Genomic DNA, 20,602 nt, shown 5'->3' with positions numbered 1-20,602 from the left:
GGCAGGTGTCAGAACAACAGAGGCAAACATGGCTGTCAGTTTCACCGTTTATTCATCAACACCTGAAACGTGGTACAATGCAATTGAGTTCTGTCTGTTGGACTGTCCGTTCTCTCCTCTCGCCACAGAGTGCTTCTGTAAACTCCAGAGAGGCTTTGGCTGCGTGAAGAGGGGGTTTCTTTTACACTTTACAGAAGCATATATTATTTTCTTGTGGCCAGTGAAACAAAATGTCTTCTCTACGGGATCCGTGGTGTTGGTGATGGTAAAAAAAAATCAAAAAAAAAACAAGAGTCAGAAACGTAGAAGTAGTGGTCCCAAACGCAGCGGTGCGGACGCCGCCGCGCCGCCGCCATCTTTGTTGAAGTGCAGGTTTTAGGCAAAGTGGACCATCATTGGAGCAATGGCCAAGGGGTCAGATTTGTCAGAAAAATGGCAATAGAGAAATGTTTTGGTGGGCTTTTTTTTTTAGAGAGAGATGACTGCTAGAAAAAATAAAACACACACACACACACAACAACAATTTCAAGTCCAGATTTCTCTTTTTACAAGAAACAGACGGGTCCAACTTCAATGCCGAACTCTTGGTCTGGAGCACCAACGTCCATAGGAGCGATATCAATGATGGGGAGGCGAGATGTTTTCGTTGTCTTGTAGTCGATGACTGTCTTTCCCCATGAGCCGGTGTGTGACTGGAGGTGGAAAAGAGAGGAACAGGAGTTAGGAGGGTTCAGTTTCTGCACACTGGATTTCTACAGATTCTGCCTGAACTTTGGGTCTAAAGACATCAACTAGCTGCAGTTTCTAGCGATCCTGATCTAGTGGTGGAGTTGGTTTGAGAGCTAAAGTTTCCTCACCGTGCATCCGTCTTCCAGGACGCTGTAGGTGAAGCGGCTGTTGCCCTCGGCTCTGATCTCAATCTCGTTGGAGCCCTGGAGGAGCAGGGCCTTCTTGAGGTTTCCGACGGAGGCGTCCATGTAGGCGACGCTGTTCTTGCAGTGGTAGGTGATGTTCTGGGATGCCTCAGTGGACATGAGACGCAGGAAGGTCAGCTGGATGTTGACGTCCTGTGGCATGGAGCCCTCGCTGCCGTACTCGAACTGTGTGTGGGGGGATAAGAAGTGGACAGGTAACTCAAGAGGAAATGTAGGGTAGTGTGACATGAGGACGTGGTCTGGTTAGACGGTTTACCTGGAAGCCGTCGGTCATGGCCTCTCCGAAGAAGACGTGCTTCTTCTCCTTGATGTTCTTGCTTGTGTACCAGTTCTTCTTGGCAACCTCAGGCTGAGTTGAGGATACGCAGGTCTCTCCGGTCTCCATGTTGCAGTAGACCTGGATGGCGTCCTGAGTGCAGCCCTGGTCGGGGTCGATCCAGTACTGTCCTGCAGAGCGAGGAGTTGAAAGGGTCAAAAAATCTGCACTACAGATTCTGCGATTCTATTTTTCAGTTTCTCTAGCACACTGACCGCTCTTCCAGTCGGGGTGGCACATCTTGAGGTCGCGGCAGGTTCTGGCGGGGTTCTTGCGGGTTCCGTCAGGGCTGCGGATCTGCTCGATCTGCTGGCTCAGGCTCTTCAGGGTGCCGTCCACCTCCAGGTCGCGGTCGCGGAGAACGTTAGCGTCATCGGCACGGAACATACGGAAGGGATCGGGGGCCTTCTCCTGGGGCTGGGAGATGAAGCCGAGTTCGAATCCGCCGCCGGGGGCACCGGGTGCTCCAGCAGGTCCGGGAGGTCCAGGTGGACCCTAGAGAGGAAGAACGCAGTTATTTCCATGCTGGTAGAAGCTTTATTCAACACGAATCTGTAGATAGTTAGGCTGCTAGACTCACAGCAGGTCCCATCTCTCCAGAACGACCACGTGGTCCAGGAGGTCCGGTGGGTCCGGGCAGACCAGTCATACCATCCTTACCAGAAGATCCAGCAGATCCAGCTGGGCCCTGCAGACAGCATAAAGAGAAACCATGAGTGTCAAAGTCCCTTAAACCACCTGAAACTGCTCAGAGCTCTTAAAGGTTGTGTATCGGGTATACTCACTCTAGGTCCAGCGGGTCCAGAAGAACCAGCGGGTCCAGACTCTCCGGAGGGTCCCTATGCAATCAGAGCAGAAACAAAAGTTAGAAAAACAAAGTCTGAGTATGGATTGTGTTGTATATGTGCAGAGGTGAGGGGACATACAGAGGGTCCGGGGGGTCCCTGCATGCCAGTGAATCCACGGTGTCCCTTCATGCCTCTCTCTCCAGCCTCTCCGGACTCTCCCTTGTCTCCACGAAGTCCACCGGGTCCCTGTGAGGGGGGAAAGGGCATGATGAATGTTGCCTTCCTTTGTCTGCTGAAAGTTCCTTTGTTAAAGGTGAAGGTTGTTACTTACAGAAGGGCCACGAGGTCCAGCAGGGCCAGAAGAACCAGCAGGGCCAGCAGGTCCCTGAAACACAGTGAGACCTGTTTAATGTAGAGGCCAGCAGGTTGCATTGAAATACAATATATTCTCTAAACTCCAGTCACTCACAGTCTCTCCACGGTCTCCGTTCTTTCCAGCGGGTCCAACGGGTCCGGGGGCACCAGAGGGTCCTGGGGCACCAGATGCTCCAGATGGGCCGCCCTCTCCACGGTCTCCCTAAAATGCAAAGAAAATGTGTTCATCATCAGTATGTGTTTCGAATGCAAACAGTTACTAGTTAGCGGTAAATAGAGTAGTAAAGTAAGTAAAGGACAGATACTACCATCGGGAAACAAGTCTTCAGGCTTTAGTAATGACGCCTTATGAACTCACCTTGGGTCCAGCAGGTCCGTCACGGCCAGCAGATCCCTCATTACCGGGGCTTCCCTAAAACACAAAGCAGGTCAGCTGATCAGAATACCGTTTGATATTCAGACAGAAAGAAGGTGTTCAGGTGCAGGTGTTTCTTCATACCTCACGTCCGGTCTCACCAGGAGCTCCAGCCAGACCAGCAGGGCCCATGGGTCCTGGGGGTCCACGCTCACCACCGGGGCCAGAAGGTCCAGGCTTTCCAACCTCTCCCTGCAGAGGACAGCCACAGTCAGTCAAGTTGAAAGAATCTCAGTTCATTACCGATTCACAACCTGGGCACTGTGTCTCAGTTGATCAATTCTGAACTTTACCTTAGGACAATACTTGAGTAAGTGTTCCTTAATCCCTTCATCTACTGCAGGTTTCAAGGCAGCAAGACAGGAAGTTACTAATAAAGTTTATGAATACCATCTTAAAATCACATCTATACAGTTTGTAGCTACTGTTCATGTATTCTCAGAGGTTCCTTTCTATTGTTGCATCCTTTAGAAGTGGAATGGAGTCATGTTTGAATCCTCATTCTGACTTAAGATGTTTAGTGCTCCGGTTCAGTAATGTAGGAACTCACAGAGGGTCCGTTCATGCCAGGGAAACCTCTCTCTCCTCTCTGTCCGGGCAGACCAACAATACCACGAGATCCAGCGATACCTTGAGGTCCAGGAATACCAGGTGCTCCCTGCAGGGGGCGACAGAGAGACATAGTGGTTACACATCAGGGCAACAGAAAGAAAACACATCCAGGAGTTCAATCTACGAACTGTGTGTGTTTCAGTCTGCAGATCTCACCAACATTAGCATTAGCCTGTCTTCATGTCAGTAATGAAGTGTGTGTGTGTGTGTGTGTGGGGGGGGGGGGGTGGTCATGGTGATATCTGTTAGTTACAGTGTTCACCCTGCTTGCACACCTGTAGTGTGAACACCAGGTATGATTTTAATATCCAGATCTTTAAAGGCCTCTCCTACTCTCTCTGCAGAAATCTCTGACATGCACCAAACTCTTTGCTGTTCACCACACGCTTCACACACTCATTTATACACACACGCTTCACACACTCATTTATACACACACCCTTCACACACTCATTTATACACACACGCTTCACACACTCATTTATACACACACCCTTCACACACTCATTTATACACACACCCTTCACACACTCATTTATACACACTTTATCACTACAAGACATGACTTTTCATGGCAGTATTTTCTGATTTATGGAGTGATACAAAGAGGTACCCTAGAAACCTTTGACTCTAATATTTCAACACTATTCTATATATGCTGCTAATCAGCCAGGGGGTCTATACCTAGATGGTGATTGATTAATGTTTTGATATAACTTACGGAAGGTCCATCACCACCGGGGCTACCCTTCTCTCCGGCAGGTCCTGGGGGTCCAGCAGCACCCATCTCACCAGTGCGACCTGCAGGTCCAGTCTCTCCACGGTTTCCTTTGGGTCCTTCCTTGCCACTGGGTCCAGGGGCTCCAGCAGGTCCAGAGTTTCCCTATGAAGGAAGGAGGGAGGGAGGAGTGAGAGGGAAGGGGGACATTTAGTATTGCTACAGTACAATAAGTGAGAATAATATAAAATAAAATGAAGGGTAGTACTTACAGAGGGGCCGGGGGGTCCGACTCTACCAGCGGCACCGGGGAATCCAGTAGCACCCTGCAGACAAACACAAGACCGTTAGCTGGATCATATCAGTACACATTTTAATTTAAGCCCAGCATAAATGCAGCAGAGGTAGAGGAGGACTTAGAAAAAGACTTACAGGGGGTCCAGCGGCTCCGCGAGCTCCCTTGCCGCCGGTGTTTCCAACGGGACCCTGAAAGGAGACAACGTATTGTCAGTAAACATGTCAGAATGTAGCCTCAACTTCTGATGTTCACTCTGAATCACGGGATGAGTTTACTAACCTGAGGTCCGGGGGCACCAGTGGGTCCAGATGCACCAGGGGGACCAGCATCTCCCTTAGCACCGTTATCTCCAGCCTCTCCCTTAGCACCAGGCTGACCATCAGCACCCTGTGGAAGGAGAGAGGGGTTCAGAAATCAAACCTCAAACTAAAGGAGAACAGTTGGTGTGGGGATATTTTTGAAGAAGTGACTTACAGGAGGTCCAGCGAATCCAGCAGGTCCGGGGGGTCCAGACTCTCCACGCTCACCCTGAAGAGGAAGAGGAAGAAGTCAGTCAATGACTCGAGCAGCTAGATGAAGCTTGGCCTTTTACTATAGAGTGGTGCACGGACGCTATATTCTGTAGCCCCTTGTGAGGGAAGCATCTCGCTGGTTCCCTCATAAATTGGATTTGGATTGGACTTCACGCCCACACCGCTAAGCTAAAGGCTAACAACCAAAAACACATTCAGAGAACTATTGGGACTCATGTCGAGTTTAGGACTCATTCCTGCACCTCTCTACTAAGCTAGTACTCACAGGGCCTCCACGAGATCCAGCAGGTCCGACGGGTCCAGGGGCACCAGCATCTCCCTTATCTCCGGTGGATCCAGCGGGTCCAGGAAGTCCGATAGGTCCAGTCAAGCCACGGGGGCCATCCTTACCACCAGCACCATCAGCACCCTTGCCTCCTTGGTCTCCCTGGGGTGAGGATTAGAGAGGGAGGAATGAGGAACATAGATACTGGACTGCTACTGCGGAAGGTTATATACCACTGGAAATATCAGGACTACTAGGAATATGGTTCTGGAGACTCACTCTGTCTCCCCTCAGTCCTGGAAGGCCAGCGGCACCACGCTCACCGGGCATACCCTGCAGGCCAGGAGGTCCCTGAGCTCCGGGGTTACCGGGGGCTCCAGCATCTCCCTGAGGAAGGGGAGGGAAGGGGAAGAGGGTTACACAAGAACTCAATCAGAGCTTCCTCAAGTTTGTTCTATCACATCTAACGTTGTTTACCTTAGCACCATCGTTTCCAGCAGATCCGGGGGAACCACGGGCTCCAGCAGGTCCAATAGCACCAGGAGGACCACGCTCACCGGGAAAACCTCTGTCACCCTGAGGGGGGAGGGGCAGAGAGTTAGGTTACTTGAAGTTCAAGAGGGGACAAAGAAATGATTTGGGCCTATCTTTCTGGATCTATGAGGTGGACCATGGAAAAGCTTTTCCCAAAACACTTCCTGCTAACACAGGGCCTTCCTCAAGCTGCAATAATGGAACTTTTAGTCCTTAAATAAGCGCTCTCTCAATAGCTCTTAGCATTGGCCTGTAGTTAGCCTGCTTAAGCCCTTTATCTGTTTACATCAGAGTTGATTGAGTCTATAGCAAGAGGACTTAGCTTCTGTCACAGATTCTGGATTGGTTGGTAAATAAGTATCTGACTTATCTCCAAAGATCCTCTACTAAATGACTGATGACTTACTCTGGCTCCAGCAGGTCCTGTGGCTCCGGCCTCACCGGACAGACCCTAATCAGACACAGGAAAAGAGGTCATTAATTTACCCGACTGTATCAACTTAATCAGGGATCTGAATCAGTCATTCAAGGGTCAGTACCTGCTCTCCGGGCTTGCCACTCTCACCAACGGCACCTTGGGGTCCGGGAAGTCCCTGGAATCCAGGAGGTCCGGCAGCTCCCTGCTCTCCTCTCTCACCAGCAGGTCCCTGAAAATAAGCAATAAGGGAAGGACTGTAAGCGCTAACTGGAAGTGAAAGGAAGTGAGGCAAAGTGTGATGTGAGGTAACTCTTGGTTGTTTCTCTGAGAAGCAGGGTATGTTTTCGGGATTGGTTTGTATGTTTGCAGCCGGATTACGGAAAAGTCCAGCTTGGATTTTCATTACATTTGGTGGAAATGTGTTGCATGAGCTAAGGAAGAAACAGTTACATTTTGGAATGGATCGGAATAAGAATAGGGAATTGTGTGTGCTTTAGATTGTTGTGTATTTTGTAGTGAGTGTGTTACTTACGGCAGGTCCAGAGGGTCCTGGGGCACCAACATCTCCGTCCTTTCCTGGGGCACCCTGGGTACAGAAATGGCAGGCTTTCAGACACAGCATTACAGGAAACCAGTAGGGTAAACTGGACTCAAAGTGTGCAGTTAGGACAACTTACAACAGCGCCAGTAGGTCCCATGACTCCTCTCTCGCCAGGCTTTCCACCCTCACCCTGCACACAGGAGTACAGAAGCACAGTTACAGAGACGTGCATACCATTTTTTAGAAGCTTATTGGATTCAATTTTTCAGCTAAATATGATTAATACGAAGAGACTCACAGCAGCTCCCTTGGGTCCGGGGAATCCCATGACTCCGGGCTGGCCTCTAGCTCCAACGGGGCCAGGGGGTCCGGGGCGGCCGTCTTGTCCAGTGGCTCCCTGATAAGAAATATGAATTTCATTTAAATGAAATACAAAACCTCTGTGTTTGATGAGATTGTTTTATTATACTGAAGATGGACTTACAGCAGGTCCAGTCTTGCCATCAGGGCCAGGGCTGCCGGGGCTACCAGTCAAACCCTACAGGAAGAGGTCAGGGGTCACAACAGGGCATGTGCAAGGCAGTTATTGATGTTTCTGACAGTAGATAATAAAGGAAACTCACCTTAGCTCCGGGAAGTCCAGACTCACCAGTGCGACCAGGCTCACCAGCGGAACCCTTAGCTCCAACGGCACCGGGGGCGCCGCGCTCACCATTGGCGCCCTATGATGGGAGGTAGCAAGGGGATGGTTCAATCAAAAGGGATCTATGTTTGTAAGTGAAATAGAAGAATGGAGCAATTTGTGTTGTACTCACTTTGGCTCCAGCAGGGCCATCAGATCCGGGGAAACCACGACCGCCAGGGGCACCCTGCAGAGAGGGAAAGCTCGGTTAGCTTCTTTGCACTGAAGCTGACACTTCATCATGCTAATCATGCTAACACCTAGCCATGGTAACCGAACAAGCTCTGTCCTTTAAGCGGCATCAATATTCTGGAGGCAATTCAGCCAAACTGAGCCCTGGTTAGATGTTATTGTATTGGCTAAACTGGTTTAATAATGAGGCTTTTCTTACACCAGCTGCAAAACAATCGAAACAGCATAAGCTTTACACAAACACTGTGAGACAGAATGCATTGTGGGTCAGATGAAGAGGATTCAGAGAGCAGTTGTCCTTGGTTGCATGATCTTTGTTTACATTCTAACAGGGAGGGATGCTTTGTTGCTGCATTGGCAGTTCTACTTCTGGGCCTGCAGAGGGCAGTAGAGTATTGGTTTACAGGGTCCTGGTTGATTAACCCAAAGGGGGTCCTGTATTATTTTGTACACAAAGTAAACTGTATGATGTGGTGAACATAAGATTAGATAAGATACATACTCTCTCTCCTGGGGCTCCACGGGCTCCTGCACCACCGGGCTCTCCTCTTGATCCTCTCTTGCCTTCCTCACCAGAGGGTCCTGGGGGTCCCTGAACTCCGGCAGCACCCTGCAGAACACACGCAGCGTTAGAGATGCATATTCATACGTGAGTGTGTGTATGCGTAGATATGCTGATGGTGGTGAACTTCAACTTACAGCCTCTCCCTTGGCACCAGCCTCTCCCTTGGCTCCTGGGGCTCCAACATCACCCTGAGGGACACGAGCAGAAACACAACAATTCAAAAACAAATTCAACAACAACTAAAACCTCAAACACAAGGATGTATAAACAGTAACTGATCTGACCCGAAGACGCTTCACTCACAGTGTTTCCCTTGGCTCCGGGGGCACCACCAGCACCCTGGGGTCCGGGGGGTCCACGGGGTCCGGGGAAACCAGGAGCTCCTGCAACTCCAGCAGCACCCTGCAGGGGGAAGCAAACACAACATGGTCATTTCATGCTGGACCACCAGAAACCAGACCTTTAGGAAGTAGATGTTCAGAGAGGGATACTCACAGGGGTTCCCTTAGCTCCGGCAGCTCCATCAGTTCCGGGGTTTCCCTGAGAGGAGAAGCAAGGGAAGGGATTTTTATTCAGACCGGTTGATTCTGATAAATGTTGAAGACTTTATTTTAAAGCAGCTTTTTGTTTTTACTTACAGAAGGTCCAGCGGGGCCAGCAGGTCCGGGGTTACCGGGCTCACCACGGGCTCCAGCAGGGCCCTCGGCTCCACGAGTACCCTGAGCTCCAGCATCTCCCTGAGAGGAAACAATCAACCATCAGATGATCAGAACCAACACAAGGAGGCTGGGATGCATCATGGGTAAAGACTCACAGAGGGAGGAACATGCATGTTAGGGTTGGACTATGTTTGAGTATGAAAGGTCAGCTTGTGGGTGTTTTAACAGACTCCTGTTTCCAATATCTGTGGACCGAATGAAGCTTTGTCCCAGTTCCACACTATCCAGTAAGGTTACTTTATACTCATCTTAACATCAAGCTTTTGAAGATGCTATGCAAGAAATGTAACCTAGCAAACACCGGGGTAAATATCTGATTTTGGTAGGTATGTGAAGATAAATGCATCAAAGCACTCGTCTGAGCAGTAAAGGTCTAATGACTGATTCAAGGATTGACAGGCCATGGAAGATGTTAAATATGAGACATGAAGAATGGAGGGTGTTTTTGGATCATAATGGGTGGTGCTGTACCTTAGATCCAGGGCCACCGGGGAAACCGGGAGGTCCAGAGGGGCCAGTGGGACCCTGGGAGGAACAAAAGACAAACACGCTCAGATAACTGCAGCAGGTGCATCACAGCAGATGAGTCCTCAGTGGTTCCTCTCCGACAATCCCCCTGGGGTTTTTAAACTAGGGTCAATGGGAGTGGTACTAAGAGAAGGAAATACTTACGGGAGGTCCAGCAGCACCAGCAGCACCATCGTTACCACGAGCTCCCTGCAGCACACAGACACACAGCATCAGATGATGTGTTCGATGACCAACTCATAATGACTGCAGTATTATAGTAATATTGTGTGTGTGTGTGTGTGTGTGTGTGTGTGTGTGTGTGTGTGTGTGTGTGTTTGTGTGTGCACTCACAGCAGCTCCAGAAGCACCGTTGCGGCCTCTCTCACCGGGCAGACCACGGGGTCCCTGAGAAAGAGAAAAAGAGTGCGTTACTTTTAAATTGTCATCAATCTGACATGAGGGAAAATCCAAGATAGCCGCCATGGTGCGGATGGGGTGCGTTTGTTTTACTCACCATGGCTCCGGGGGTACCGTTCTCACCAGCAGATCCAGTCTCTCCCTAAACACAGAAACACAGGCAGGTGAGGTGAGGAAGGAGAGCATCATTAGTCCACAAGCCGATATGGCTGCTACCATTCCTGCTAATGCTAGTTATAATGTCAGTTGTTTCCAGTCATAGGGAGGACTAATCTTCTTGGCTTGGGCTTCAAACCTACATATTTATTACAGAAACCTAACAAACTGGGTGAGTGGAGTTGGCAAGATATGGGTATTTAAGAAGCTGGACTGGTCTGTGAAGAAGCTGGTTGCAATACAAGAAAAGTAGATGCTAGTTTTAGCGTCCTCAGCTTCTGTAGCTCCCTTTTTATTATTCCTCAAAGGGGGACACTATGCTAATGATCATACTGGTGATCTGGGGTTTCTGCTGGATCATGTTTCAAAGTTCAAAAATACATCATTTTTCTCCTACTGTTGGTCTGTATATACCAGAACTCAGATTGGCTTCAAGACAAGTATGGTGCACCTCTGCAAAGGTAGTTTTCCAGATGTGAGTGGAAATCTATTATTTTCCTGCATGTGCTAGCTTGTTGATTTGCATGACCCAAAACTGCCCATAAATACTGACCAGGTGTCTGATTTCTTTGCTGGGAGGCTCTACAGATACCCACATACGCACAACTACTAGAAACTAACTAATAACTTGCGGGCTCAGCACATGAAGAACCAGATCAATACTGGGTGGTTCTCCTTCTGCTGCTATTAGAGCTACGACTCCTGTTACTGTCTCCACTGCGGTGTTCAGATTGTGATGTTTCAGAGAGAGGCAGTCACCTTGGGTCCAGCAGGTCCGCTGTCTCCCTTAGCGCCATCCAGACCGCTGAATCCCTGCAGAGAGAGAGATTTAAAGTTAGTGCAGGTTAGCAGAGATGCAATGGTGGAGGTGTGTTGGACCGGAGCTTCGACTCACTCTGTGTCCCTTGATGCCAGGCAGACCAGGAGTTCCTGGGAATCCACGAGCTCCCTGAGGGACAGAGAAGAGAGAGGATCCACAATTTAATACCATACTTTTCTTCAACATTGCATCAATTAGAATGTAGAGATTATTAACTGCCATTGCATCTTACCTGTGGGCCGGAAGGTCCACGCTCACCGTTGCGACCGGGCTTGCCAGACTCACCCTAAGAGAGGGAGAAAGTCAGTCTTTGGTGGAAAAAGTGCTCAGATTTTTACTTAAATTAAGTAAGCAACACTAAAGTGTAAAGATATTCAGATACAAGTCAAAGTCTGTTGTTCAAAATCTTACTTCAGCTATAAAACTACAACAAAAGTGTGGAAAAGGTACCTGAGAAAGAGTCAATCATTAGGACTCTTCCTCTGACATACATAAAGATATAGATGGTGGAGCTTAATGACTTACATCCTCTCCGTTCTTGCCTGGGGGTCCGGCGGGGCCACGGGGACCCATGGCACCCTGCAGAGAGAGACACATTGAGAATGAGGACAAACTCCCAAGGTGCATTGTGGGTAGATATCTGTTTCCATTATGCTAATACTCACAGAAGGTCCAGCCTCACCAGGCTCACCAGGGGGGCCGGTGAATCCCTGAGGTCCCTGTAAGGGGGGGGGGCACAAACACCATTAGTATAACACCAATACTGTAGAGGTGGAATCCAATCTAAATCCAACCTGCTTCAATAACAATGAACTGTATTTAAGTTTTGACTTTCTAAAGTTCACATCGGTTTACCAGCTTTTGTTTTGGTTCATTTGTTGGTTGCTCTCTCGGCTGGGAAGAACTAGTCACTACTCAAAAAATGGAGTTCTGGCTTCAACCTCATCCCAGAAGTCTGCTGCAAAGTCCAGATTTGATCAAGACTTCCCTTGGAATATATCGTAGTTACTTTGGTAAATCTCAGAAGCGCAAAGCTAACTCGCTAGCTGCACAGGTTCAACGATCCTTCCTGGATCCCACAAGATGTATTTCTGTGAGAAACGTGGAGGATGATGCCGGAAAGGTGCTGTTTCATTTCACAATTACACCTATTTAATGTGTTGCTTTCAGTTCAGTGTGATTCAGACTGAAGTCTTTCCATTTAATTAGGATGTACTTGTGTCTTGCAATCTGTCTGAATACACAACACATATTTCTGCAGCATTTTCAGACTCCTTTCAACATAAAGAACTATGATTTACTTCTGAAAACACAATCAACCGAGGGTATCCCAGCTCTATGTCAGCATAATAGCAGTGAAGATAACGAGTGCGATACTGGATTCAGGACAACAGTGAGTGCAGTGCTTTCTGGGTCTTGATAGGTGGAAGAGGGTTACTTACGCTAGATCCGGGAGCTCCGGGGGGTCCACGGGATCCCATTGGGCCCTGTCAATCAAACAGAAGCAAGATCAGATCCTGTATCACTATGACTATCAGTCAAATATGTGTGTGTTGGTGTGTGTTGGTGTGTTCCCTACCATGGGTCCGGGAACAGACATGCCAGGTGATTTATCGTCGTAGCCTCCGGACATCTGAGGGGCGAAGTTCTGGAAAAAAGAGGATTTAAATATTACAACCCGGCTCTCAGGGGTCATGTTAGTTTTCAATGACATGAACACAATGCTTCTTCTGTGTTGTTTATGTGGCATTTATATGATACACGATGCACTCAGGGGGGTCAAAGTGTTGATTTCAAGCCTCAAGAAAAGAAAAACTGCTTCCTGAAAATATAACACTGTCTCCAGCTTTGTTCTACTACATCCCATCATTTCAGTTCAGCCAGGATCATCACAAATCCTTTGACCTGATCTCTTGCTCATGTAGAGTTTGTCAAAATGTGTATCTTAAGCTCGATGAAGTCCCCTTTGATGCTGTAGAGGCTTTAGCGACTCTGTTGTGTGTGGTCAGGTAGGATGGAAAATGAATCAGAGCATGCTTCATTGAACTGTGGAACTGTAGCCTGTGGTGAATAAGCATCTGAGTCAATGGTTAGCTTTATACAACACGCTCACTCTGACTGGATTGGTCCATCTCATTAGCTGAGGCTAGGTGATTAGCATGTTACAAACAAAAGCAGAAATAGGGAAGAAATCCTAATAGATTCATTAAACGTAGCATGCTAAAAAAGACTGTGATGTTGGCAGCAATGTGAGGATAATAAGCATGCTAGTTAATGCTTGGGAAATAAGACTGGGCTGATTTTAGCTTAGCATAGTGCATTAGCATATAAATCAGTGAAAAATGATGCATAGGAATCCAACATTTGCCTGCAACTATTCGCTCAGTATGCTAAGCTACAATGGGAGTCAGTAGCATTTTGTTCATTAGTTAATTATAATAGGAATGAGTGGGGATGTTAGCTCAGCATGCTAAATTATAAGGATGAGGGTCAATGGGACTGCTAGTTTAGTAATGTCTGTAAAAGATGCTGGTTAGCCAGATCATAGCATGCTAACTTAGATGGGAAAGCTTTCAAACGTTAGCATAGCATGTGTATGAGCAATTTTGACCAACTCTACATCTCTGGTTTCCCCTAATGAAGGTCTGACCGTCGGAAAGTCAAACTCTGAGGCAGTTCTCTGAAACTCAGGATGGATCCTCAGAGATCAACACGCCAAAGAAACGCTAGAGTTTAAGCTGTGAACGTGGGACTCAGTTTCTCAGCACTTCATGTCCTCTCTGAAGCTGTGCTCACCACCCCTTACTGGTTGATACTGGTCCATTTCTACACCAAGAACAAGTCCATGAGTGTGTCTGACCACCACAGAAGAAGAAGTCATGATGCCACAACTCCCAAGAGGTTCATGCACTAGCCACATCGCCACTGAAGCTCTTCTGGCCCCGGACGAGTCAGAGACAGAAAGATGTGCAACTTACTCCTCCGAGGCCAGGGGGTCCAGGGGGGCCGGGGGGGCCAGGGCGGCCGGGCTCGCCATCCATACCATCTCTACCAGCGGGACCAGCAAGACCCTGCAGGGGGAAGAGATAAAGAAGAAGAGGTCAGGCTCAGGTGTCCTGATGAATCACCTTCTATAGATCCACCGTTTGATTGGTTGATCCTGAAGCCTCGTTACATCATTGTGTTTCATCTCATTCCTCAGGTGTGTCCGGTTCTTCCTACAGTGATGGAAGCAGCATTTAACCTGGGGGAGGTGCAGGTCAAACCCCTATGAGACTGACCATGTGACCAGTCAGGAAGGGACTAGTGGTCATGTGACCTCAGGTAAGAGCCTTTAAAAATGACTACATCTCAAAATAAATGGTCATAATTAATTTGACTAAATAATAAGAATATCAAATCTTATTGTAATTAAATAAAATAATTCAAACAGGATATAAATTACAATCAAAACATTTAATAGTCTGAATAAATCCCATTGTGTCAGAATGTTAATAAATGGTAGAATATAAATAAAAATACCCCAAAAATATTTTTATAAATACATGAAAACATGTTTTAATAGAAGATTTAAAAATAAGCATCACCACTGCAAAATCAAGCATGAGCCTGCCTTAATGTTTGTAAGATCATGATGGATTCTGCTCACGTCTCGTCTGAGTGTTCTGTGTGAAAAGTTTTACCAGTACTCCCATTTCAAACGGTCCTGCTTCTTCCTCAGTGTGCATGTTTCAGCCTGCCCTCTGCATGCTTCCCTCCCTGATCCCTGCTCTCATTTACACACACCTGAGGAACTATATGTGCCATTTGTTGTCGTGTTAGCACCTTATATATATGTGTCTTTCTGCACAATATGCAAAACCGATGCTAACTGAGCGGTCTGAAGTGATGCCATTCAGACAAGCTTCTGTTTACACGGCAATATGAGTGCTCTTACTCTCCTACTTCTACTTCTTCTCCACTAAGGGAGATTTGGGATCCTGTTTCTACACGTTGTCCTACGTAAATCTGCCTCAACCCCATCACAAACACTCAGGAATCTGCTCAGACAGTGAAGCAAAAGAAGCACGATTAAAAGCTGAATGGTAAAGGAGGGTGAACGTACCCTGTCTCCCTTGGGTCCACGCTCTCCTCTGGGTCCCTATAAGAGAATAAAACAAGACAAAAGTATATTATAACAATGATGTGTACGAAGATGACCAACATGGTGCATAGAGTAGTGGATCTGATCAAAAAAAGGACTTGCACCCAAAGATATATCAAATACTTTTATCTGCTATAGATGAATGAACAACATCTCAACATTTAGTTAAAAAAGGATCATTTTTACTTTATAATCATCTGATCTGATCCTCACTTATCAATAATCAAGATTACAATCAGTAGTTACAGGGTTAGGGGAGACGGTTGATCATCATTATTATGAATTTTAGAATAAATCAAATCAATATTTACCTCAACCTGAGGCTCCACGAAGCCTGCAGAGAGAGACAGATGATGAGGACGGGTTCAAAAAGAAAAGCTCAATGTACAAAACAATACATGTAAAGGTCAAAACATAAGTCCTTCAGGAGTCCTGAAACAAATCCTGAATTTAGCAGAAAAGGAAGACTTTTGGTGTCAATGGAAGCAAATCATGCATTAAATCACGTCAAAGCCAAACGTGACGGACGTTTAGGGTTTGCTTATTGTAAATAAGAAATGTGAACTAAATAAAAAGCTGAATGCAGGTGAAAGGAACCCTGCAGAATACCTGAGAAGGGGTTACAAACATGCTCAAAAAGAAAAGATAAAGCCCTAAGTACAGCAATAACAAAATAGAGTAGTAGGGATTGCTCTTTGACTCATGTTGTACCTGTTGCAAAGACAGAGCGGAGTTATATTCTGCATTAGGATGAGATATAGTAAAGACAGGTGTAGAAGAGGTGCAGGTGGGGGCGGGGGTGTAGACGGGTGTAGTAATGCATGTGTGTGGGTGCAGTACCGTCGTCGGGGCAGATGGGGCAGCACTCGTCGTGGGGGATGACGGGGTTGGGGCAGTCGGTCGTGTCCTCGCAGATCACTTCATCGCACATCACCGTGCCGCTGTCGCACACACAGATCTGACAGGGTTCTGGCTTCCACACATCCCGGTCAGCAAACACCTGGCCTTCCAAGGTGCAGCTACCGCCTGGGCCTGGGGGGGGGGGGGGGGGGACAGGTACAGGTACAGGTGAGATACATGTACGGGGAGAAATGCAAGTGAAGTGAATCTTAAAAAGAAGCAAAGAGAAAATATCTGAAATTGGATTCAATAATATATGTATTTAAAATGTTTAAAAACACATTTAAATAATAATACAAATATATGTTTAAATATCTCCAACATATTTCCACAAATATAATTCCCCAATATATTTTTCAGCTTCTAAATAATCTTTACGATTTCCCCAAATATCGATATCACCTAAAAATGTGAAAATAACTTAAAGTATTAACATTAAAATGTGTAATGTTTATCAATGTGGTTTTGTTATAGGCATGTTTGGTTCTATGCAGCACTCTTAGCATTCAATAGTGCTCTCAATAAGATAATATGTGGTAACGGGGCTAAATATGCATCAACCAATCGGGGTAGGTGGTTCAATCCCATTCCCTGCAGTCAACATGTGGAAGAGTCCCTGGGAAGAATACTCACAATAACCCAAACTGCTCTAATTTCTACAATATTAAAAGGTGATTTGGATAAAAGATAAAGAACATGCAATGCAATATATTGAACAGAGGAAGGTGAGGCAGCGTCATGAAGACGTGAAGCGGATCTGATCGAGGGTTAAACTCAGCAGGAAGAGGACAGGTGATGGAGACGTCACGTCAGCACCAAGCAAACGTGATTTAATTTCCCTTCAACCGTGACAAAAAACCCACAGCTCCTCTGATCTGACTCAGAGTCACTTTTTCCGAGCTGCGTTGCATCACTGAGGGTTTCTCAGCTGAACCCGCACCGGGCCTCCTCTCAGGGGTTATAAACGTCCCAGCATGCCACAGTGCTGAGCTCACAGCGAGGAGCTGCAGACCGTCGGCTTGGCAGCGGCTGCTGGAAACACGGCCCGCATGTGTTTGCAATTAGAGGAAACAAAAAGGAGTGGAAAGAAGAAGAAGAGGAGGGAGCAAGGAGGAGGAGGAGGAGGAGGAGTGGGGGACGTGGCGGCCAGATGTTTCTGCAGGACAGGGGAGCAGCCTCTGGGTGGTGCTGTGACACCACATCTGCTTCCCAGAGACCAACAGCTGAGATCTCTCCAGACAACATCTGGAAAAAGTGACTCTGAGCTGCCTGGGTTTCCACAGTTCCTTTGTCCTGAAGAAGCTCTATTCTCTCTGACTCTGAACACTAAGTGGAAGATCGCTCAGGTTAGGGAGGTCAAATGTTTCCGGCAGACAAGACTACGCCTACTCCCCCCTCCCCCCCACCCGGTGTCTCCCTCTCTCCCTCACCTGGCCAACTCATCACTTGGCTCCAGGCGGTGAATCCACATCAATCAGGCCTGAGGACAGCTGTCCCTCCATCCTCCAGTCCCTAACCCTAACCTTGGAGATGTTCTCTCAACCTAAAGCATCCGAACTATACCAGCCTTTCTTTCTTTTATCAGCTTTCTGGAGTCTTGGAGTGGGGGTGACTTCATCATTAAGGGGGGGGTTAAACTCACTAAATGACAAGGAGAAGTAAAACTAAATCTCGTCTTCTCTTTGGTTAAACTTCAAGAAGACATTTCTGCTATTCAGTCAGAGAAAGCTGCGCCTGGAGGAACGACTGGAAAACCTGCAGCTACTCGCTCTGCATTCATGCATGGGGGGGGGGGGGTTAGAGGGGCAGCCACAAACACAAGGAGAGAGAGAGGGGCCTTCTCAAGATGCCCAATGCATTACGTACACCCTGTTCTGTTGAAAGTCCTGCAGAAACTCCTCTATCTATCTCTCTGTCTCTCTGTCTATCTGTCTGTCTATCTATCTGTCTATCTGTCTGTCTGTCTATCTGTCTGTCTGTCTCTCTATCTATCTATCTGTCTATCTCTCTATCTATCTGTCTGTCTATCTGTCTGTCTAGTGGAAGTAAAGGAGTAGATCCCATCAAAGTTCTTATCCTAACTCCCAAACTCCCTCCTCTGTCTAAGATCTCAGCAGCCGTCCACCCAGGAAGAGAAAATCCACAACCATCCAAAAAAAAAGTGTTAAAAAAGCAGCAGGAAAAATGCAAAGGTTTCTCCAGTAGAGTGATGACTTACGGTCGTCCTCGCCCTGTGCTCGCACCAGGAGCACCGCGGCGCTCAGCAGCAGCGCCAGCCGCATATCCACAAAGCTGAACATGACTAGATGCCACCAGACATGTAGACTCTTTGAGGCAAGAGAGGAAAAAAAAGTTGGGGATGTTTTCTCGTCCTGCTACACTCCACTCATACACTGGTGTTTGGGGCAGGGTCTGCTCGTCTGTTCACTGTCCTCCTGACCCCAACAGAAAACTCCCTACTGCCTACACTCACTTTCCACCAGGGCTTTTATATGGGAGGCTGCAGGACGGGGAGGTGCCGGGAACTGCACCCTCATCACCCCAACGCTGCACGCTCAGGGAAGACAAGAATGGACCCCTCCTTCAAAGCAGAAAAAACAGAAGGTCCCTCCTTCCATAACTCCACAGCAGCACGGGAGGGGGGGCTGCAGGAAACCTGATCCTGAAGAGCATCGGAGGGTCGGAGGAGGATCTGCTCCTGCAGCAGACACCACTTTAATCTGACTTTTATTTCTGGTTCTGGTCTACTTCCTGATTCACTTTGATTCAGATGAGTTTGATGCTTCTTCTGGGAGAATGGCTCCAGCTGTAGGGTCGCGAATACAGTTTTAGACTAGTTTCAGTGGGTTTTAGTTTAGTTTTAGTTTAGTTTTAGTTTAGTTTTAAATGAGTTTTAAGTCCAAGTGTTTCACTGATGTGCTTTTCCAGCAGACACCAGTACAATTCTGACATTTATTTCTGGTTCTGGTCTACTTGCTGATTCCCTTAGGTGGAATTTGAGACTGATTTTAGGAACAAGTTTTATTCCAGTTTTGATGTTTTTGTAGATTGTTTTAAATCAGTTTTTAGGTCAAAGTCTTCCACTAATCTACTCCTCCAGTACTGGTCTAAATCAGCTTCTTATTCTGGTTCTGGTCTGCTTCCTGATGCATTTGATTGGGTTAAATTAAGCAGACACCTTCGGGGGGAAAGAGCACCACAGTTTAGTCCAGGTTCGGTGTCGTAGTTTGATTTAAATGCGCTTTAGAGTTGTTTCCTTATGACTGTGAACATGTGCTGAGCATGTCTCAGAGGTGTTTGGTTTCACTGTAGGGTTAACCGAGCTGTTGATTCTGCTGCTAATCACTTGTGGTCATAAGATAACATAAACCTTTATTAATCCCTGTTTGGGGAAGTCAAACATGTAAGAGTTCACAGGATAATATAATACAATGTAAGTTGAGAAAAACAACGATAGGAAGAGCTTGTTGTAGCGCGGCTCTCCTGATTTTACAGTTGTGTTACAATCGAAGTACCAAAAGTAAAACTACAGAAACAAGTGGTTGTTCAGTTTCAGTTTGGGACCTTTCTTCTCTTTCACTTCTTTAGATGGACACCATATTGATAGAAAACGGTCACAAGCGTGCTGCATTGGGATGGGAAGAAGCAGGCCTCTACCTAGCAGGACTGGTCTGTTGAAAGATCAAGTTGCATTATGTACACGTGTATTCTTACATTACACTATAAACTGTATCACGCTGCACTGCACGGCTTGCCCTTCTGGTTAGATTGCTTCAGTTTAAACCTCTCTTTCACACATCTGTCTTTTCTAGGTGATCCATATACAGATGTTGTGCAACAGTTATATTCTAGAAACAATCCATGAGCTATTTGTTTCAACCCTTTTGCACTAAATGACTCCCTGAACTTGTAGAAAATCTGTGTGTAGGAGATTTTCCCTTTAAGTAACAAAAATGGCACAACTCAGATCCTGATCCAGGAACATCACCCAGCGACCTGAGGGGGGGCTGCAGCTCTGGCTAACACTCACTTTCATAGCAGTTCATACAAATGATCAGCAGAACCCCTAAATCATTGTCCTACATCACCCACAATGCAACATGGGTTAGAGATCTGGGAGTGTTATTATAGTAGTAGCTAATCAATCATCGAACATCTTACATTTCATTGTAAGCTTAAAAGCTAAATGGTGCTGCTTTTAAAAAGACTAATGCATGTGTATGAAACCGTCCTGGTGATCAGAAGCAGACTATTTGGCTTTAAAAACAACCACATGCTAACATGAGAAGAATTTACAGATGGGGCAGAGCCTAAATTAAAGAAAGGAAATGCTTAAGACCACAAATGCAAACATAAAATCAGATGAACGAATATGAAACACAGAGCGACAGACAGATAGATATTGAATTACATATGGCGTTCCACAAGGACGGGTTCTTGGACATCTTGAGGTTAATCTTTAATGCTTAAACTATCACTCTATTCCTTAAAAGCACAAATGACCCACAGATACATGGATGAGAGGGCGAAGCAGCTGATTGTAAAAAGGCTACACTCATTCCTACGCCTGAACCAGATGTTTGCGCCGGCCTCTGTTTTGAAATACCTGCACAATTGCGGGGTTTGCAGACATTATGATTGTTATTGGCTCTAAATAATAAAAGCCCTTTTTAAGCGGCTGCATTTTTCCCCAAATAAAGGTTTATACAGGCGATTCTCCCACCCCCCCGCCCCCCCTCTGCAGAAGGC

General features: G+C 46.8%; 1 protein-coding gene across 1 annotated transcript; it reads right to left on the bottom strand.

Annotated features, from left to right (window-relative positions):
* Nucleotides 1-35: 35 nt before the first annotated feature.
* col1a1a (collagen, type I, alpha 1a) lies at nt 36-18,309 on the bottom strand. The gene is made up of 49 exons (XM_063903735.1): nt 18,072-18,309; nt 15,794-15,985; nt 15,265-15,287; nt 14,915-14,950; nt 13,788-13,880; nt 12,389-12,457; nt 12,252-12,296; nt 11,475-11,528; nt 11,335-11,388; nt 11,042-11,095; nt 10,885-10,938; nt 10,749-10,802; nt 9,931-9,975; nt 9,768-9,821; nt 9,579-9,623; nt 9,378-9,431; nt 8,826-8,924; nt 8,683-8,727; nt 8,491-8,589; nt 8,322-8,375; nt 8,125-8,232; nt 7,564-7,617; nt 7,372-7,470; nt 7,233-7,286; nt 7,047-7,145; nt 6,885-6,938; nt 6,740-6,793; nt 6,329-6,436; nt 6,196-6,240; nt 5,733-5,831; nt 5,535-5,642; nt 5,256-5,417; nt 4,932-4,985; nt 4,737-4,844; nt 4,592-4,645; nt 4,432-4,485; nt 4,163-4,324; nt 3,380-3,487; nt 2,914-3,021; nt 2,773-2,826; nt 2,509-2,616; nt 2,371-2,424; nt 2,178-2,285; nt 2,037-2,090; nt 1,832-1,939; nt 1,467-1,746; nt 1,192-1,382; nt 858-1,100; nt 36-692 (listed from the first exon to the last, which is right to left on the bottom strand). The coding sequence occupies exons 1-49, from the start codon at nt 18,151-18,153 to the stop codon at nt 546-548; spliced, it is 4,344 nt and encodes a 1,447-aa protein (XP_063759805.1). The 5' UTR covers nt 18,154-18,309; the 3' UTR covers nt 36-545.
* Between the last annotated feature and the right edge of the window lie 2,293 nt (nt 18,310-20,602).

Source organism: Eleginops maclovinus, chromosome 16 (genome assembly GCF_036324505.1).
Source record: "Eleginops maclovinus isolate JMC-PN-2008 ecotype Puerto Natales chromosome 16, JC_Emac_rtc_rv5, whole genome shotgun sequence".
NCBI classification, from domain to species: domain Eukaryota; kingdom Metazoa; phylum Chordata; class Actinopteri; order Perciformes; family Eleginopidae; genus Eleginops; species Eleginops maclovinus.
Note: the sequence above shows the minus strand (reverse complement) of the source record. Positions and strands in the feature narration are given on the sequence as shown.

Excerpts from the sequence above, each read along its gene's own strand:
- col1a1a (XM_063903735.1), bottom strand. The coding sequence starts at position 18,153 with ATGTTCAGCTTTGTGGATATGCGGCTGGCGCTGCTGCTGAGCGCCGCG. Across the intron at positions 11,529-12,251 it reads CCGGAGCTCCCGGATCTAGC|GGACCTCAGGGATTCACCGG; the intron begins GTAAGTAACCCT and ends CCCCCCTTACAG. Across the intron at positions 11,389-11,474 it reads CTGGTGAGGCTGGACCTTCT|GGTGCCATGGGTCCCCGTGG; the intron begins GTGAGTATTAGC and ends CTCTCTCTGCAG.